General features: G+C 45.1%; 2 protein-coding genes and 1 pseudogene across 2 annotated transcripts; all 3 read right to left on the bottom strand.

The window, feature by feature from the left end:
- Positions 1-532: 532 nt before the first annotated feature.
- LOC136654003 (olfactory receptor 11H4-like) lies at positions 533-5,639 on the bottom strand. The gene is made up of 3 exons (XM_066630865.1): positions 5,610-5,639; positions 2,625-3,548; positions 533-598 (listed from the first exon to the last, which is right to left on the bottom strand). Exons 1-3 carry the CDS (start codon positions 5,637-5,639, stop codon positions 533-535), a joined length of 1,020 nt encoding a protein of 339 aa, XP_066486962.1.
- A 4,836-nt stretch (positions 5,640-10,475) lies between these two features.
- Positions 10,476-11,441, bottom strand: LOC136654002 (olfactory receptor 11G2-like). The gene has a single exon (XM_066630864.1). The coding sequence runs from the start codon at positions 11,430-11,432 to the stop codon at positions 10,476-10,478; it is 957 nt and encodes a 318-aa protein (XP_066486961.1). The 5' UTR covers positions 11,433-11,441.
- Positions 11,442-17,246: 5,805 nt separating this feature from the next.
- LOC136654001 (olfactory receptor 11G2-like) lies at positions 17,247-18,233 on the bottom strand (annotated as a pseudogene).
- Between the last annotated feature and the right edge of the window lie 1,369 nt (positions 18,234-19,602).

The following is a 19,602-nucleotide window of genomic DNA, read 5'->3' as shown; positions in this document are numbered from 1 at the left end:
GTATCAGTATCTAAAGATACATGAAATGTCCTTCCCTGAAGAACAACTAGGAGACCTTTCTATGAACTTTGTTGATTTACAGAGATAAGGCTTGACTGACTGGCTTAATCAGCTTTCACAAGAAGGAAATGCTGTTGCATGCAGTTCATCCTATTAATTAGCTCCCATAGGAGGGCCCCAAAGAGCTTTCCAGAAAAGTTTAAGCACCAGTTAATTAGGCCAAGATGGTTTTCTCTCCTCCTGTTTTCATTCTGGTGGAAGCACCTACAACTCTTTCCTCCAAAGGAGGCGACGGTTCCTTCAAAACTGGGAATTGAAGCAGTGTGAACAGTAGGGCAATGAAGAAGGGAAGAGGTGGATTCAAGCCAGGACTGTTGGGTCCTGGCCCTTATGGAAGGATGACAGGATGTAATGAATGGTCTGAAAAAGACAACTTAGTATGCCAGGCTATCTTCCTATCTCTGTAGTGTTCCTGAGGCTGCAATCCTAACCACGCTTTCCTGAGAGTAAGCCCCACTGAATAAAATAGGACTTACTTCTGAGTAGACCTGGTTAGGATTGTGTCCTGAATGAGTTCTGAACCCAAGAAAATGGCATGGCTGTAACAATTGTTGATAACAATTTCTCTGGTCCTTTTCAGAGTACTTTATAACTCTCCTCCTGATGTAAATGAGACTGAGGCATAGGGATTTGGCTCAGCATCCTAGTGAGTTGAATGGCTGAGGGGAATTTCTTCCTGGTTTTAACTCCTTTCTTCAAATTTTGTTTGCTGCCCTTCAGTGCCTCCAGGCCTGTGCAATGCAATACACTAGTCTGAACTAAATCAGCATGTTAAACTCATGAAACTGTGCCTGAGCAAACAGTCTGACTCTCTTGCACTTGACACTTAGTATTGATAATAATCCTTGGCATATGGCAAGGAAATAATTCTTTACATATGGCACATTTCAACTGTTCTGTAGGTACTTTACATATATTAGTTCAATAATGTGTACAACAGCCTTGTCAGTGTTGTAAAACCCACATTGCTGAAGCCGAGAGAGAATGACTTGCATAAGGCCTTCCAGTGAGCTCATGGATAAGATAACCTTTGATGCTGGGACAGTATGAGGATGCTCAAAGGTTTTAAGTTTAGGGCCCAATCCTATTCAGCCCTAGCCCCAGTACTGAGCTCTAACACAGCGCCGGTACTGTGTGTGGCAAACATGCTATAAGGCATGTCTGTGGCACCCAGAGAGGAGGGGCTGTCAGCACTAAGCCTCAACGCCATGTGGAGGGCCAGCCGGTACTCCTGGAGCGCCAACTGGCAATATGTTATGGGCCGGCAGTATGTTCTGGGAAGTGGGTGGAATGGGGTGGAGGGAAGAACCAGCCCCGTAGTTGGGTGGGACCATATCCTATCTTCCGTGTCAGGCTGCAAGCCCAACATCGAGGCTCTCAAGTCTGCACCAGCAAAATAGCCGGTGAAGACTTGAAAAGTCCCATTGTGGGGCCTGGAGCTTTCCTTGGGAGAAGGGGACAAAAGACCCCTTCCACCACAGAGACCTCCGGCAACCTCGATTATGCTGCTTCATGCAGTGGTAGCAATTTTGGTGCCATTGCACCCTGTGGAACTTCTGGGAAAAGGATTGGGTTGCCCCTTTCCATTTATTTAAAAGATTAACAGCTCACAAACAAAGGCAACAAGTGCTCTAAGCAAATAGTTCAGGGAGGCATGCTTTCTAGTCCTGCCAGCATGCTAGCTACTAGCACTGTCACAAAGTGCTTTACAGCACCTTTATGATGGCACACACTGTTGGAACACATGTTCTGCCGGCACAGCCCCTGAATAGGATTGGGCCGCAAGGCAATTGTTAACATCTAGTAGGACTGGGGAGCTCTCCAAAAGAGCAGCATTCTGATTGCATAATAATGAGGAGGCAAACAACCTCAAAAAGAATTCCAAAGTTTTGGTGCCATCACTGAAAAGGCCATTTTTCATTATGCTAGAAGCTGGCAGATCAGAGCCTCCAAAGATGACTAGAGTATGCACTGAGAGAAGGTGGTCTTTGTCTGGTCCTAGACTGCTGAGAATTTTAAAGGTGAAACCCGGCACTTTAAACTGGTCTAGGAATCAAATGGATGCCACTGAAGTTGATGCAAAACCTGAGCTCTGTATCTAGATGCACCTGTTCATAAACTGGCAGCTGCAATTTTGGGCCAGTTGTTTCTGAGTTCTCTTCAAGGGCAGCTCCACATTACAGTGGTTCAGTCTAGAACTGGGCAAGGCTAGGCAGTGGCTAGAGCCTGCTTGTCAAGGAAATCACAGCAGCCTGAGCTGATGTTGCAGGATGTGCTTTACTCACAGTCTTGTGACCTGGCATCATAACTGATCCAAACATTGCAAGCAAAAAACATGGCATGTTATGATGAGAAATGACTGAAATTAAAAAGATGTTGAAAGGTATCACAGACATGATACAGCACCATTCAATTACCATTGCAGTACAATGCATTTCAGATATATCTTGTTCAGCCAGCAGTTGGAATCCTCTATAGGGAGAAGGGTGCTCATCTGTTCGCCATAATCCAAACCAATCACCTATGAATCAGATACCCTAACGTGGCCATCTCAGTGTCCTTTTTAAGGCTTCTTTCATCTCCTTGTTCCTTAGGCTGTAGATAAGTGGATTGAATAAGGGGGTTATCACAGAATAGAAGAGAGTTACGAACTTGTTGCTGCCCCCAGAAGCTTCGGGGGCAACATAGGTGGCCATGATGGAGCCATAGAAAAGACTCACTACAGCCATGTGTGAGGTGCAAGTAGAGAAGGCCTTTTTCTTCCCCGAAGCAGAAGGCAGCTTGAGCACTGTGTGAAGAATTGTGATGTAGGAGCATACAATGAAGAGGAAGGGCCCAAAAATGGCAGTTGAACTGAGACTGTAGAAGGCCATCTCCGTGCCAATGGCTGGTGTGCAGGAGGAGGCCAATAGGGGGCCCGGGTCACAGACAAAGTGATCCAGGATATTGGAGCCACAGAAACGGAGCTGGGAAATCAGAGCAATTGGAGCAAGGAACCACAGGAAGCCAGACAACCAGCAGGAGGTTGCCAGGACACAGCAAGACTGCTGGGACATGAGCAGTGGATAGCGCAGTGGGTGGCAGATGGCCAAGTACCGATCTAAGGCCATGATGGCAAGGAGGAAGCTCTCAGTGGTTCCCATAGAGAAGAAAAAGTAGAACTGGAGGAAGCAGCCATGGAAGGAGATGGGGCTTGGCAGTTGTGATGCCAGGTCTGAGAGCATCCGGGGTGCGGTGGTGGTTACATAACACATCTCCAGCCCCGAGAAGTTCCCCAAGAGGATGTACATAGGCAGGTGAGAGAGGTGAGAGTCCCGGAGAACAGCCCACACGATGCACAGGTTTCCCATCAATGTAAAGGCATAGCAAGTGGACAGCAGAGAACAGAGGAACAGACGGGAGAAATTTGAGAGGGATGGGAAGCCCAAGAGGATAAATTCATTCACCAAGTTGGAACTGTTGGCTTGGTCCAAGCGATGTCCCTCTTGCTGCAACAGTCATAGAGCAGGAGATGGTTAATATTTAAAATGAAAATTGCCCTGCCCTGAGACTGCTTGGAAGAGACATGATGGTTCCAAAGCTCTCTTCAGCCCCATCTCCTCAATTTCAGATGTGCATGGACTTTTCTTACTGAACCTGATCCAGCCTGCAAGAGAACATAAGAACAGTCCCACTGGGTCAGGCCATAGGCCCATCTAGTCCAGCTTCTTGTATCTCACAGCGGCCCACCGAAAAAGCTGCCTGACATGCAGAAATCAAGAATATGGAGTTTTTCCCTTTTCTCTCTCTTCATGTGAGGAGAACTTGCGAAACTTTTTTTTTTAAGTATTAGAGATTAAAATAAAAGAAAAAAAAATGAAAACAGGTATTGAAAGTTGTGTGGCAAGTGTGGAGTTCTGAATCTACATTTCTTTGTTCTTCTACAAGATCATATATTAGGTATTATATCTTAAAACAGTCTATTGGTTATGTCTAAAATACATTTCCAACAACAGAGAAAAAAATATCTATCTATCAATTATCTACTCATCCAGGGTGACCAGATACAATGAAGGACAGAGTGCCTATACCTTTAACCAATGAATAGAAAAGGGAATTTAGGCAAGAGCAGCTTTTTAAACCCTTCTATGTTGAGGTGCACCTGCCCAAATACCCTGTTCTATACATTGGTTAAAGGTATAGGCACTCTGTCCTCCATTGTATCTTGTCACCCTGTACTTATCAAATCCATACTATGCTGTTGCTTATCAAATCCATACTAGGCTGTTGCTGAAGGCACAAAATCCAAACCAGTTTAAAAGGTTGACATGCTGAAATGTTTAGAATGGTATTTACAGTTTATATGCGGAATTGGATGTGGGTATGGGTATCGTCTTCTACAATACGTTGTAAAGCAATATTTTTGCAAAACAATAAATGCTGTTTTGATTTTGATTTAAAATGGTGAAAAAAATTCTGAAATTTTCCAAATAATTAATGTTTGAGATGCAATCCCACAAGTACAAAGAATTTTAAAACAGTGATAGCAAAACTCCTGTGGCAATGTCAGGATAAGTCCATTTTACATTTGAAATCTGGAGTAAAGGAATATAGTCAAGTATGGCACTGGAAGCCGGGTAAGCAGTTCAAAATTTGTTAGTTTTCAACACAATCCAACAAAAATACAGTAATAATCATTTTTCCTATATGTTTTCAACATTTCTAGAACCTTTGCATTTTTAAGAGGACATTTTTATTAAGGTTGCTCTACCTTTCTTGTCAAGACTTTCTTCCCCTGCTCTTTGTCCTTACAGCAATCTTACAAAACCAGTTTAAGCTGAGAGACAGTAACAATAAGGGTCACCCAATAAACATTGTAGCTGTGTAATTTGAACCTGAGTTTCCTTGCCCTGACTCCAACACTTCACCACACTGTTTCTCTCATCTCATACTTAAATAATTGTGGGCCCAATCCAAAGGGCCCAATCTTATCCAACTTTCCAGCAACTTTCCACAACTTTCATGCCGTTGTGCTAACGGGGCATGTGCTGTATCCTGCAGTGGGGCAGGCAGTCAAGGTAAGGACACAAACTCGGGGCTGAATTGTGGCTGCACTGGCATTGGAAAGTTCGATAGGGTTGGGCACTAAATGTAATTACAGGTTTGAGGATAAGGTTTGAGGATAAGATTAGGGTTGCACTGTGATTGCAACCCTAAGGTAAGAGAATAAATGTTCCCTTACCTTGAGGAGGCTTCAATGACCACCACCCCCCTTGCAGGATGTAGTGCATGCCCAAATGGCACTGCAGTATCGGGGCTAGAAAGTTGGATATGATTAGGCCTTAGAGTTTTCCCTGACCAGAGCAATTACAAACTTTTATTTTCCATCTCCGATTTCACTTATGCCAATCAGGTTCATCTATGCAGGGCAGCATGAATAGACCTGAGCCATTATTTTTTAGTGTCTGCAGTATTTAGATTCACCAGTATTTCTATGAAGCTTCATATTTTCAGGAAAAAAAAAAAAAGCTGCTGAGGGCAGGTAAGAAGATTTCAACAAAATTCCTTACCGCATGAAGGGACAGATCCAAGGATGACATCTGTAATGTTCATTCATTGAGACCAGATCTAATGCACAGGAAAATTATGAACAAGAATAAAACAAGTATTAACCTTTGCTGGACTGCATTGTGTGCGCAAGTTGAAGTTTCTACATAGCTAAAACAAGACAGTTTGATATTCCATAGAGAATTTTAGGACAGTATCTTCATATCAGTCCACTAAAGAGGCATGAGTTTTAGGTTTAGATGAAAATTCTTTTCTGCCAGAAACTTTTGAAACCGACTTATGCTGAATCAGGCCAGTGATCCACCCTGGTCCTGGTAACAGCTCTCCAGGCAGAAGCTGTTCATGGGTCTCTGAGCTGAGATTCTTCTCTTAACAGGAGATCAAGGCCTTCTGCATGCAAAGTTTCTTTGTTACCAGTGAGGACCAGATGATTAAAAATGAATAATTCAATCATAATTAAACGAATATAAAGGAAATGGAGCCTTAGCAAAAAGGAGGTAAACACACTTTTTACTTTTCAGATATAAAGGAATCCAGGTTTCCTTCTGATTTAATGCTTGCGGAAGATGTTAAAAATTGAAAAAAAGATAGCTTGACCTTGCGCAGTGAACTTGCTTTAATAGAAACATTAGCGTTTTACGCTGCAAGCCTAACACATGCCTTCTAGAAGTAAGACCCACTGAGTTCAGTGGGCCTTACTCCCATGTAAGTGTGCACAGGATTGCAGCCTTAGACTGCAATGCTATGCCCAGAAACCCATCAGTAGTCTTGAGGTCTACTCTTGGTTACAGAAAGGACAGTGGAGTGTAATGGATAGGACAGAGAAGATTATAAGGGTACTGACCGTCTTTGAATAGGAGAACAGTGAGAACAATGATCCTTACCTGGCTCTGAATGCTTCTCGATAAGCCCGGATGTCTCTTTCTCTTGGCCAGTGCTCCAAGCCTGATATCACAGCATTGAGGACAGGCAGAGGGAGCTAGAAAGTTATTTGGAGAGTAACCTGGAGAGAATTCCTGAAGGTATCCAAACTTGTGGTGCTGGCATTTGCCAGGTGGCACTTTGCGTTCCACCAGGGAGTTTTGGGTTTTTTCTTAACATCTGGTGTGGCTTCTTTTTGCTTGCTTCTTTATGTTCCTAGATTTACTTATAAAAGTGTCCCTTCTCTCACGGGACCCAGGATGGTGTACAGCAAAACGGTAGCAAGATAATTGAAATCAAATCAAAACAGCAACAATATATTGCATTCAGCTCTCCCTTGTTGCACAGAGGCGAAAACTCCTGTCCACTTGGCACCCTGTTCCACTCCTGGTTTCTAAGCCTTGCAAGTGCTTGCCAGACTATTTTTGTGCCAAGGTCTACAACAGTGTTCCTCATCATTTCTCCTCCGCCATACCACTTCAAATAGTCCACCTGTTTGAAGTACCACTGGAAGTAACTGGTACATTACCAGTTATTTCTGTTTTGGGAGGTCAGATGTGATATGACCAACAACAGTAAGAGGCTCAGGGTGGACAGGAGGGCTTTTCTGAGCACGGAAAAAGCACACTTTGGAGTTCTGCCCACTGAGTCGAGCCTCCTACCGCTGTTTGTTGTATCACGTTCATGGTCTGACTGCCAGGCAGCAAATGTCCAGGGATCCAGTGACTACCACTAGACATCACCACAAGTACCACTGGTGGTACCATACCACTGGCTGAGAAATATTGGTCTGCAACACTGCATTTTTGAAAAAGAAAAGAAGTGCAGAAAAGCTTTTACTCCAAGGCCCCAATCCTATTTGGCCTCTACAGCCCTATAAAGCTTTTCCTCTAAGGCCCCAATCTGGCCCAAAGTACCATTCAGGCAGTGCAAGATACTTTATGGAGGTTCCAGAGCTGGATTACTGTTGCACCAACAAGCAATGGAGTGGTGCATCCAGCAGCAGCTCCAGAGGCCCCCATTGGTGCCTGTAAGTTGGTGGTGGGCGCATGTCCTGGACAGTGAGGGGAAGTGTTGGGGAGGATCAGAGGGAGGGGGTGGATCTAGGTGGCCCCACCGTATGCCAGATCTAACCCCCTCTTTCCTAGGCTGCCCTGACCCCTTTTTTCTCCTTGGAGATATGCCAGCAAAATGGCTACTGCATCTCTGAAGAGACCCATAGACAACTGAGATCACTGAGACAATTGAGACGAGAATGCAGAACTCCAAATAACTTATCTTGCCGGAAACGTAGCTGTTTGGTGAGGGCATATTTTCAACTGAACCACAGATCAGGAGAATGTGCTATGGTCCACTACGCAGGTTCCAGCACATGAGATAACTTTGACCCTGCAAGTGCATGTTTTAACATGTGTTTTACAGCACACCAGTAGCACTGGTTTGGGGACAGAAAGAGGTATACTGGTTTGGGGACTGGTTTGCACTGGTTTGGGGACAGAAAGAGAGCCTTGTTGAAGTCTGGATAGATTAGCAGTTGAGGGCTGAGTTTTCATCTTTAAGAAAAAAACAAGAGACAAGTGTTGTATTGCTGGAGTGTGGCACACCCCTCTCTTGTCCACACTGTGAACAAATTTCTTTTTAACCTCCACAGTCTTGTTGGCTGTTTGTGCTTTTGTTTTATCCTTCCTATTATTATTAATTATTAACAGTATTTATATACCGCTTTTCAACTAAAAGTTCACAAAGCGGTTTACAGAGAAAACCTACCCTTTATCACAAAGGGCCTGTACCTATCCAAGCTTCCAGCACTGATGCAGGCATGCCAATGGCATGCTCTGCATCCTGCAGTGGGGAAGCAGTCACAGAGGCCTCCTCACGGTAAAGGAACATTTGTTCCCTTACCTCAGGGCTGCATTGTGGCTGCCTTGCCGCTGGAAAGTTGGAAAGGATTAGGCCCAAAGTTACCTTTCTCCTCAGCCATCTCTCCTTTCTCTTAAGCATCCTGCACAATGCCTCCTTCACCCGATCGTTCCTCAGGCAATAGATTGGGGAACTGAGAGATGGTGTGCCGGTCTTCCCCCCAAACGATTGAGCTGTGCTGTTGGCCACTGCCAAGGGTCCCAGCACTCCAGATAGCTTTCCCCTGTGTGTTCATGTTAATATGTGCTTCAAAGAACGCCCGTAGCACTGAGTTGGAGAGGGGAGAGTCTGGCAGTGGTGCCCTGAGTGCTTCCCTTTAAGAATGTTGGAGACATTTTGAGCTTGGGTACAGCACAGCTGTTTGGGGGCAGGTGGAAACAGGAGACAGGTGACCAGGATCAATGCAACAAGAGGTTTATTAGGAAACAGATTACCCAACAGTTCAGATGCTCTCTAGGCACATCAGATTAACTGTGGCCCAGAGCAGTGTCTCTCCCCTGCTTATATATTCTGCAGCAACGGTTCCCAACCTTTAGGAGCCCACAGAAAATTGAGGCAAAAATTGGAATAATTATGGACCACATGTGGCTGTAGGCAGTCTGGGTCTCCACACTCTCTGGTGGTCCAGCTCCCAAGTGCTCCCTCACAGACTGTCAGATAGGATGGAGAATGGACTGCCCTCAGCCACAGCTGGCACTTCAGTCCATTCTCAGCTCTCTTTGGTGGTCCATGGGAGATTGCTTGCTTGGTGAGGCACTGGAAGAAATCAAAGACAATTTTTTTTCCTGAGACCTTGCGGACCACTTCTCAAAGTCTTGCGCAGGGCCTAGGAGAGGGGGGTAAAGGGGGTAATTTGTACCTGGGCCCAGGGTCAGAAAGGGGCCCCAGCAGCCAAAGAAAGGGGCCCAGAAATTTCCTGAGATCTTACATTTTCCAATCTCGTCGAAACACTGCCCATGTGGGATGCTGAGGACATTACTGTAGGCACATGGCAGCGACTACTGCCACAAGTCATACACACCAGGCTCAGGAATGCATACATTCCTTAACAGTGTCATATCTGGGAGGAAACTGACCTGCTACAGTAGTTCTTTGGCTTGTGGATCTGCTAACTATGAAGGAGTGAAAAGGAGCTCAGGAACACAGCTGTGGGACTGCAGTTGTTGCAGAAGTCAATTTTGGTGTACACAGTCCATTCTAGTGCGAGCCCAAATGCAGTGATACTAATCTCTTGCAATGATTTTCTATATTTGAAAGATTTTAGAGAGACTTTAGAATGTGTTAGGAGTGTGTTTGGTTTTCAGTGTCTAGCTGCCAATACCAGGCAGATACATTGACCTGCCTGCTCTGCATTGGGAAGTCTGGTAGACCTTGGCTCCAAAGACTATTCTGGCTGTTGCCACTTTCCCCTTGCCTGTTTTGTCCTCATTCTGCCTCTGCCACCACCACCCCTTTGGGAAGGGGCCCAAAAGAAACTTTGTACCCCCTGATAAAATTCCTCTCAGAGGCCCTGGTCTTGCAGACCACTGTAGATCATGGACCACAGGTTGGGAACTCATGCTCTACAGGCAGAAAGTGTATGCCCATATTTGGTCACTGGCACAGGCACTGGAGGTTGGCCTGAGTGTTCTTTTGCCAATTGCCACTCATTTTCCCTTGAGAGGGGAATCTTAACCCTTTTAGACCTGTTTACCCCCCCCCCACCCTTGACACAGGTCCTTTACATTTGTTATGGCAGTATATAGTGCACTTTTCGATTTTCACAGGGAGTCTGAGAAGATTTTAACTGTAACACATCTGAACAAATACAAATAAAACGTATAACATTGGGTCGTTTCTGCTGTTACAATTTTATCTGGAGAGCTCTAAACTCTCCACTAACAAAAACCAAGACATGACAAGAGGCAAGCATCTTCTTGCTGGAGGGAGATGACCCTTCTTGTCCAAACTGTGAACACATTCATTTTTTCTCTTTCACTGTCCTGTTGGATGTTCTGTTTTTGCTTTGTTTTCTTCCTTTCTGCCCTCTATGACAAAGTCTCCTTTCTTCTAGGCCATACCTCCTTTCTCTTGAGCACTCTGCGCAGTGCCTCCTTTACCTGATCATTCCTCAGGCAATAGATTGGGGGGTTGAGAGATGGTGTGACTGCAGTGTAGAAGACTGTTACGGCCTTTGTCAGGACTGACTGATCTTCTCCACCAGGAGCTAAATACATTGCTGCTACTGACCCATAGAAAAGTGTGACCACCATTAGGTGGAAAGACACAGTGGAGAAGGCCTTCCGACGACTGCCTTGATTTGAGTTTTTCAGGAGGGTGAAAATTACAGTGCTGTAGGATGCCACCACAAAGGTGACATTGATTAAAACTACAGCATTCATGGCTATCTTACAGAAGCTGGGAATGTTCCCTAATGGAGGGCATGCAAGAGAGAGAATTGGCCCAATATCACACACAAAGTGGTCGATGATGTTGGGGCCACAGAAGGGCAACTTGGAGATTAAAATCACTGGGATAAGATACCACAGGAAGCCAATGGTCCAACAAGCAGCTACTAAGGTGTAGCAGGAATGTTGGGACATCATCTGTGGGTATCTGAGTGGGTGGCAAATGGCCAAGTACCGATCCAAGGCCATGGCTGAGAGGAAGAAGCATTCAGTGACACCAAGACTGAAGAAGAAGTAGAACTGGAGGAAGCAGGCATTGAATGATATGATTCCACGAGGGGACATCAGGTCGAAGACCATCCGGGGCACTGTGGTGGTCACGTAGCAGATCTCCAGCCAGGAGAAGTTGCTCAACAGGATGTACATGGGGAGCTGGGCCAAGTGAGCATCTAGAAGCACCAGTGCAATGATGGTAATGTTCTCAGCCAAAGTGAGTATGTAGAGAATGGCGAAAAAGGTGAGGAGCAGGAACCGGTGTTTGATTTCAAAGCCCAGCAAAATGAATTCTTGCACCTCTGTCCCATTAGACAGTTCCATCTGGAATGAGAGGATAAGATCATTTTTTCACACACCACAATTGTCTGTTTGTGTACCTACATGTTCCCTCTGAAAACTAAGGCTGAGCATGTGTGTGAATTAGCGAAAGGGGTGTGTGTGTGTGTGTGTGTCCGTTTTCCATCCTGCGAGTTTCAAATCTTATGTCATTATTCTGAGGAGGTTAAATATTTCTAATTTAAGCATAAGTTGGTATAATAAGTGACCAGGAAAACTGTACTTGTAAAAGACAGCTTTAGGGCACTGCAATGGATAATGTATCCAAGGATGAAACTTGCGGTTGTTATTGTTGTTTCATCTGTTATCATCATCGTCGTCATCATCATACAGGATTTCTATACTGCCTTTCTCACTGACTCTCACAATGAGTGAGAGTCTTGCAGGCTCAAGGTGGTTCACATAGGCAGGCTATCTTCAAACCCATTTTTTAACAAATGACTTTTTACAATTACTGTTCTAGGAGAAACTCGTAGAATCCTCCTTTCCCAGATATAGCACCTTCATGATGTGATCATCATTTCTTTTTTGCTGGGTATGCCTTCTGAGCTTCCATCCAGGTACAATTCCTATCCAATTTCTCCCCATTCCTTCTCCTGCATCCTGGAATGATGTGAAATCAAATCGCAGAAGACCAGTCCAACAAATCTATCTGAAATAAAAATGGGAACACAATGCTTGTGTAAAGTACCTCACCGGCAACCAGGGCTGGCCAATCCATGAAATGAGCAATGTGTCAGCAGCAGGGGCAGAGGGAGTGGACAGTTTGGGGTGTCCTTCTTCCTGAACCTGCTGCCATCTCCTTCCATCTTGCCACCACCTCCCTCCATCCTGCAGAGGACATTCATCTGCTACCAGTTTGTAGAAAATGGAAAACTGCCTTTTTACCTGCTCCTTAGTCGTTTGAGACTCCTGGCTTTTTTCTTTGTAACTAGACCTCTTCTTAATTTGAAGGAACTGCACTTTCTCATGTGGTCTCTAAATAAAACTGGCAGTCTCCCAAGAAGAGAAGGAAACAGGAGACTCATGAGTTTAAGGAGCAGGTAAGTGTGCGCGTCTACCCATGATTCTTTTAGGGGGTGAGTGCATGTGTGTGTACTTTGGTGACAGCGGTCAAGAGCATAACTGGGCAGCAGATCCAGCTGGGCCACTGCTGCCTGTAAAAGTATATGTGAGCTTCGTGTTAATAGGGAAGTATCCTGCTCCTTGCTCAGTCCAGTGGGGACAAGCAGGGAGGATTTGTTAGGGAATTTTGCAAAATGGGGGTTAGGATGGTCTGAGTGGAGATAAGCAGGGGATTAAAGTCTTTGATTTTGGCATTAAAATACGGGATGAAATCAAGATTAGAACATATAAGAATGTAAGAAGAGCCCCGCTGGATCAGGCCAAAGATCCATCTAGTCCAGCTTCCTGTATCTCACAGTGGCCCACCAGATGCCTCAAGGAGCACCCAAGACAACAAGAGACCTACATCCTGGCACCCTCCTTGCGTCTGGCATTTTGAGGTAGCCTACTTCTAAAATCAGGAGGTTACACATACCCATCAAAGCTTGTAAGATGGACTTTTCCACCAGAAATCTGTCCAATCCCCTTTTAAAGACATCTAGCCCAGATAAGAACATAAGAACAGCCCCACTGGATCAGGCCATAGGCCCATCTAGTCCAGCTTCCTGTATCTCACAGCAGCCCCACCAAATGCCCCAGGGAGCACACCTGATAACAAGAGACCTGCATCCTGGTGCCCTCCCTTGCATTGGCATTCTGACATAGCCCATTTCTAAAATCAGGAGGTTGCGCATACACATCATGGCTTCTAACCCATAATGGATTTTTCCTCCAGAAACTTGTCCAATCCCCTTTTAATGGCATCCAGGTCAGATGTCATCACCACATCCTGCGGCAAGGAGTTCCACAGACCGACCACATGCTGAGTAAAGAAATATTTTCTTTTGTCTGTCCTAACCCTCCCAACACTCAATTTTAGTGGATGTCTCCTGGTTCTGGTGTTATGTGAGAGTGTAAAGAGCATGTCTCTATCCACTTTATCCTTCCCATGCATAATTTTGTATGTCTCAATCATGTCCCCCCTCAGGCGTCTCTTTTCTAGGCTGAAGAGGCCCAAATGCCATAGCCTTTCTGCATAAGGAATAAGGATATAAGAGCCCAGCAATCATCTTAGTTGCCCTCTTTTGCACCTTTTCCATTTCCACTATATCGTTTTTGAGAGGTGGTGACCAGAACTGAGTGCAATATTCCAGGTTCATGGAGAATGCAGATTCATGGAGAATACAAATTCTTTTCAGCCAGTTTGTTTTTTACTTTTTCTTTTACTCATGTTTTTATAATGGTCTATCAACCTTCCTGTGAAGAAGCCCAAGTCTCCTTCTTGGGGCTGATGGTCACTGTAGTCTTTAAACTTTTTTGTGCCATGACCCCAATAAACAAACAAATAAATAAATAAGGTATGAGACTGGGGACCCCACTGTTGATCCCACCTTCATCCCAGGACCCTAACTGCCCACTGCTACCCTATCACTGCCCACCCTTTGCCCCTATAATGCCCTCCCAGCACTGTTCTTTATAACCAAATATTCTTATTAGAGTAAAGAGAAAAAGCTACCATCGAGCCTGGCATTAGTGAAAGGTATTTAGCCCAATTGCTAAGAACCTGAGCAGGACTGGGACACAAATTCCTGGTACCTGAAAAGGTACACCAGGTGCCTCCCCCTTTACCTGGTGGTGCTCTAGTCCAGTGCAGTCTAGTCTTTTTCATTCTTGTAAGTTGCCACAGACTGAAGCTTTGCAACCCCATTGGGGTACCAACCCAAAGGTTGAACAACACTCCTCTAACCTATTCCTTTGCATTTCCCACCCCAGTCTGCTTTGTCCTGGTAAGAATTCCTGTTCTGGTACCTCAGTAGTGCTCAACACATTGATCCATCCAGCAGGAGGTGTAACACAGCTGATGTGTCAGAAGTAGATTGTGGAGGGAGTATGTTCTTTCCTACATCTTCCAGTGGTGCTCAGCTGTCACCCTGGCAAGCTGTGTGATCAGCCTCTGTGAACCACAGAGGAAAGGCCTCTGATAAATATTTGGAAGCTCTCGGGATCGAGTGTGTCAAGGACCATTTCGCTATTCACCAAAGAAACAACTCTTTGGGGACAAATTTTCTCTCCCATGGTGAAACACAAATTATTGCCATGAGTAAACATCCTATATTGCCCCTATATGTCTATGTCATATATTGCCCCAATGCTACTTGCACCCAGTTCACTGGAACAAACTGTTTTGGCTTAATGCTCCAACCTCCGCATATAACCTCGCATATGATGAGGGGTGAGCATACTGTGAATTAGAAGCTGTTCTGATAGCAAAAGGCATCAGACCCACAGGTCTAGAAGAAGGCCACAGTTTTAATCAGCAGAGCAATCAAACCTCCCCCACCCCACCAGGCTAGTTTGGAGGAAGACTCTCCTGATTCTTAGAAAATTCCACACCCAGTGGGAGCTTTCTAAGTTGGAGTAAACAAAACATTAAGGACACAAAAGGGTCTCCAACCTTAGCTGCCCTCACCAACTCCATGGCCAGATTCAATCAAGAAACCATGCCAATGAAGCTACCAGCTTCCTGAGCTAGCTGCACCTTTGGAAAGGTTTACTAAAATTGTAGCACCCATTTAGGACCAGGGATAAGCTATTGTGGGCCACCAAGCCACAAAAGTGAGTCTTCCCACAAAAAGGTCCTATGGGAGAAAAAAATGTATTAAAGTTGAGTTACAGGACCATTGTGTCTTTCATCCCTTGCTTAATTGCCTGCCTTGCTGCCATGGTAATCAGGAATTTAGCCTGTTGGTACTGCTGGACGTCACCCATACTCCAGCTGCAATGAACTCCTGTGCCAAGCCGGGACCCTGGACTGTTTGCTACCAAGGAGGTGCTTGGGAAATTATTCATAAATAGAGGTGGGAGAAAATGGTGATAATGAAAATAAAAAAAACACATTGCTTTCTGCCCCCCCTTTTTTTGTAAAGAACAAACAAACCAAAATTTGCAAAAAAAAAAAAAAAAATCATTTGGCTTTTATATTATTTAATGGAGTGGGGCTGCATGGGTAATGACTGTGGCTGTATCTGCTGACAACATACCACCTATGTCACCTACCTACTACACTATTAAAGTGATTATAATTTATAATTATAATGTAAATTTTGAATAAAATTTTGAATAAAAACAAATAGAACCACTTTCTGCACTTCTAATTTCAGAAAACATCAAAATTTGTGGAACTATACCACAGTTTTCTCGCACATTTATTCATAAATGATTCCATCAGAAGGATGCAGGGGCACCAGCCCTTACTGCACCCTTCATGGCAATATAGTTAAAATAAACATAAACTGCTCTGTTAGGAAAGGATCTTCGATGCAAGTCAGTCTTGTGCAGAAAAAAATATTCTTTTAGAAAAGACAAGGAGAAAGAGTGCAAAGAGAATACAGTTTTATTCCCAGTTCCACCCCCTCCCTTCCTCCCCAAAAAGCCTCACCGCTGACCGGTGACTGGGCAGAGGAGAGAAGGATTGGGCCCAGGAGGGGAGCGGAAACAGCTGCAGAGTCTACCGCCGAATCCTCTTCTCCCTCCCTGGCCAGGAAGCCCTGCGCAGAGTGCTCAAGAGAAAGGAGAGATGGCCTAGAAGAAAGGAGTCCCCCCCCCATCCAACCCAGTGCCTCAGCAACAACAGTACGCACATACTACCAGCGGGAAAGTACTTTATGGCACTTTCACAACACCCAGTGCTGGTGGTACAAGCATACTGCCAGTGCTAAGCACCAAAAGACTGGGTCCTAAATCCTCTTATTAGGGCCTTAATGAGGTTTTGGGAGCCCTCTTTTTGGGATGTGATGTCGTGTGTGAATGTGTGTCTTGGTGTGCAAATAGAATCTAGGTGAACCCTGAATAATTCAAAATGAAGACAAACTAATAAAAGAAGAACATCATGTATACCGTGATGACTCCTATTCCCTTCTCCTTTCTCACCTTTCCCCCCTTCTGTTCCCTGAATGCAACCAAAAGCCACTGTGCCAGTGTGGGCTGACCGTTCTTCATGCAACATACTCCTTTCTCCTGGGAAAGCAGATCCAGATCCCTCTCCCTGATTCTAACCCTTAAGTCAGCCAAGGCTACTGCCTAGCCCTTAGGGTAGCTTCAAAACTCCGTTGAACCTTTTTATTTCTTGCTTTGGTACAAGTGGATTGCTTGGTCTTAGCACCATGGACCCACAACTCGTGCGTCACAGAACACCCCATCTAGCAGAAACAGACTGGTAATCTTAGTCATCATCAATTCAAAAAATCCCCTGCATCTTACCATGATTTGTGTGCAATTAAATTGATGTCATGCTGAGTTCAGCTACCACCTTCTTTGCTTGTGTATGTTTTCTGTGTGTGTGTTTGGTAAACTTTAGTCTACCTTACAGCATGTTTGCAACACTGCAAGCAACATTGGACTGGAGTGGGCCCATTAGGATCGGGCTGCAAGTTGTGCTGTTGACCACTGTTCAGGTTCCCAATACATGCTTTCCCACTTGTGTTCATGTTCACATGTGCTTAAATACAACACCAGTAGCACTGGGTTGGATGGGGGGGGGGAACCTGTTTGCAGTGTGGATAGCCTGGCAGTGAGCTTCCATTTAAAAACAAAGATATAACAATAGACAAGTGTTTTATTGCTGGAGGGAGACATACTCCTCAAGAGGCACCCCTCATGTCCAAACTGTCAACATATTAGTTTTTATCCTACCCCCTATGACAAAGACTCCTTTCTTCTAGGCCATCTCTCCTTTCTCTTGAGCACTCTGCGCAGTGCCTCCTTCACCTGATCATTCCTCAGGCAATAGATTGGGGGGTTGAGAGATGGTGTGACTGCAGTGTAGAAGACTGTTACGGCCTTGGTCAGCTCTGACTGATCTCCACCTGGAGCTAAATACATCGCCGCTACTGAACCATAGAAAAGTGTGACCACCATTAGGTGGAAAAACACAGTGGAGAAGGCCTTCCTGCGACTGCCTTGATTTGACTTTTTCAGGAGGGTGAAAATTACAATGCCATAGGATAACACCACAAAGAAGGCATTGATTAAAATCCCAACATTCATGGCTACCTGACAGATGGTGACAGCATTCCCTAGTGGGGGGCGTGCGAGAGACAGAATGGACCCAATATCACACATAAAGTGGTCAATGATGTTGGGGCCACAGAAGGATAACTTCGAGATCATAGTCAGTGGGAGAACGTACCACAACAAGCCCAGGGCCCAACAAGAAGCCACTAGGATGTAGCAGGACCCTTGGGACATGAGTTGTGAGTAGCGCAGTGGGTGGCAGATGGCCAGGTACCGATCCAAGGCCATGGCTGAGAGGAAGAAGCCTTCAGTGAGGCCAAGACTGAAGAATATATACATCTGTAGGAAGCAGGCATTGAACGATATAGTTCCACGAGGGGATGCCAGGTCATACAGCATGCGGGGCACTGTGCTGGTCACATAGCAGATCTCCAGCCAGGAGAAGTTGCTCAACAGGATGTACATGCGAAGCTGAGCCAAGTGAGTATCTAGAAGCACCAGTGTGATGATAATGATATTCTCAACCAAAGTGAGTATGTAGAGAATGGTGAAGAAGATGAGGAGCAGGAACTGTGCCTGCGGTCCTACTCCAAAGCCCAGCAGAATGAATTCCTGCACTGCAGTTCCATTGGATGGCTCCATCTGGAATCAGAGAATACAATCATTCATTGCAAATCACTATTGTCTGCCTGTCTACCAACCTGTTCCCCCTGAAAAGCAAAGGTTGAGTATGTGTATCAACGAGGAAAGGTTGTGTGTGCGTGTTCTTCTGGCAAGTGGGTTTCAGGGCACATTAATTTAAATTAATATAGGAGTTAGTATAGGAAGTGACAGTGAAGAATGTACTTATAATAGGCTACTTTAGTGCAGCACAACTAACATTGTACTGAAGGATGAAGCTTGCTGTGAATATGCTCCTATCCTACTTTCTTCCCACTCCTCCTGAATCCTGGAATAATTAATTTACAGAGATCGAACTGAAATATGAATTGGAAAGCAGAGTTGTACACCTGCAGCCAGTCCTGACCTATCCATGAAGTGAGAGATGCAGCTTGTTTCAGCAGCAGTAGAAAAGGGAGTGGACAATTGGGGGTGTCCTTCACCATGCATCTGCCAATGCGTCCCCCCAGCCTGTCACAGTTCTTATTAACCTGATTCCTGATGTGGGTACATCTGCTTCTTTCCCTGCTCCCTCTGTGTGTGTGTGTGTGTGGGGGGGGGGAGGCTCCTGCTTTTCCTTACCTGTGAGACTTCCTTTTTTATTTAAAGAAACTGTGCTTTATCATGTAGTCCCTTTAAATCAGTGGTTCCCAACCTTTAGGAGCCCATGGACCAGCAAGACAAACATTGGTATTGTCGTGGATCACATGCAACCCTTCCAGCCCCACTAGACAAAAAAAATAGAATTCAATTTGGCAGCCCATGCGGGAGAGCTCAGTGAGACACTGGAAATGCCAGCTTTCGGGGTGTGTGTGTATGTTCATTCTCTGCCCTCTCTGGTGGTCCATGAGGAAGCATGTAGCCGAGTGATCGCTCCTCCACAGACTACCAGAAGGGGTGGAGAATGGACCCTTCCACAGCTGGCACTTCAGCAAGCATTGGACTAACAGAGAAAGCAGAGAATGGACTATCTACAGCCACAGCATACACTTCAGTTCTCACTTGATGAGACACTGGAAATGATGAAAGGTGATCATCTTCTTTTCCCTTTTTCCCATTGCCAACATGGACCACTTCTTATATGGTCTCACTGACCACCTGTGTTCCCCGGACCACAGGTTGGGAACCACTGCTTTAAATAAAACAGGTAGACTGCAATCCTATACATACTTTCCTGGAAGCAAGCCCCAGAAAGCACAATGGGATTACTTTTGAGCAGACATACATAGGATTTCACTGATAGTCTCACATCAAGGAAAAGATACCGGAGTCTCCTGAGATTGCAGATAAGTGCTGTTCTTCCACTAATGGTTTGTTTTTGAGGCTGTTGTGCATTGAAGCAACAGCAGACATGGAGCATAGTTGGGCAGCATACCCA

This window comes from Tiliqua scincoides, chromosome 5 (genome assembly GCF_035046505.1).
Source record: "Tiliqua scincoides isolate rTilSci1 chromosome 5, rTilSci1.hap2, whole genome shotgun sequence".
Classification (NCBI taxonomy): Eukaryota; Metazoa; Chordata; class Lepidosauria; order Squamata; family Scincidae; genus Tiliqua; species Tiliqua scincoides.
The sequence above is the reverse complement of the archived record's forward strand: the minus strand, read 5'-3'. Positions and strand labels throughout refer to the sequence as shown.

Coding starts and splice junctions, on each gene's coding strand:
- LOC136654003 (XM_066630865.1), bottom strand. CDS start 5,639: ATGTCATCCTTGGATCTGTCCCTTCATGCG. Junction 3,549..5,609: donor TGGATCTGTCCCTTCATGCG/GTAAGGAATTTT, acceptor TGACTGTTGCAG/CAAGAGGGACATCGCTTGGA. Junction 599..2,624: donor AGGAGATGAAAGAAGCCTTA/AAAAGGACACTG, acceptor AATTGTTACAGC/CATGCCATTTTCTTGGGTTC.
- LOC136654002 (XM_066630864.1), bottom strand. CDS start 11,432: ATGGAACTGTCTAATGGGACAGAGGTGCAAGAATTCATTTTGCTGGGC.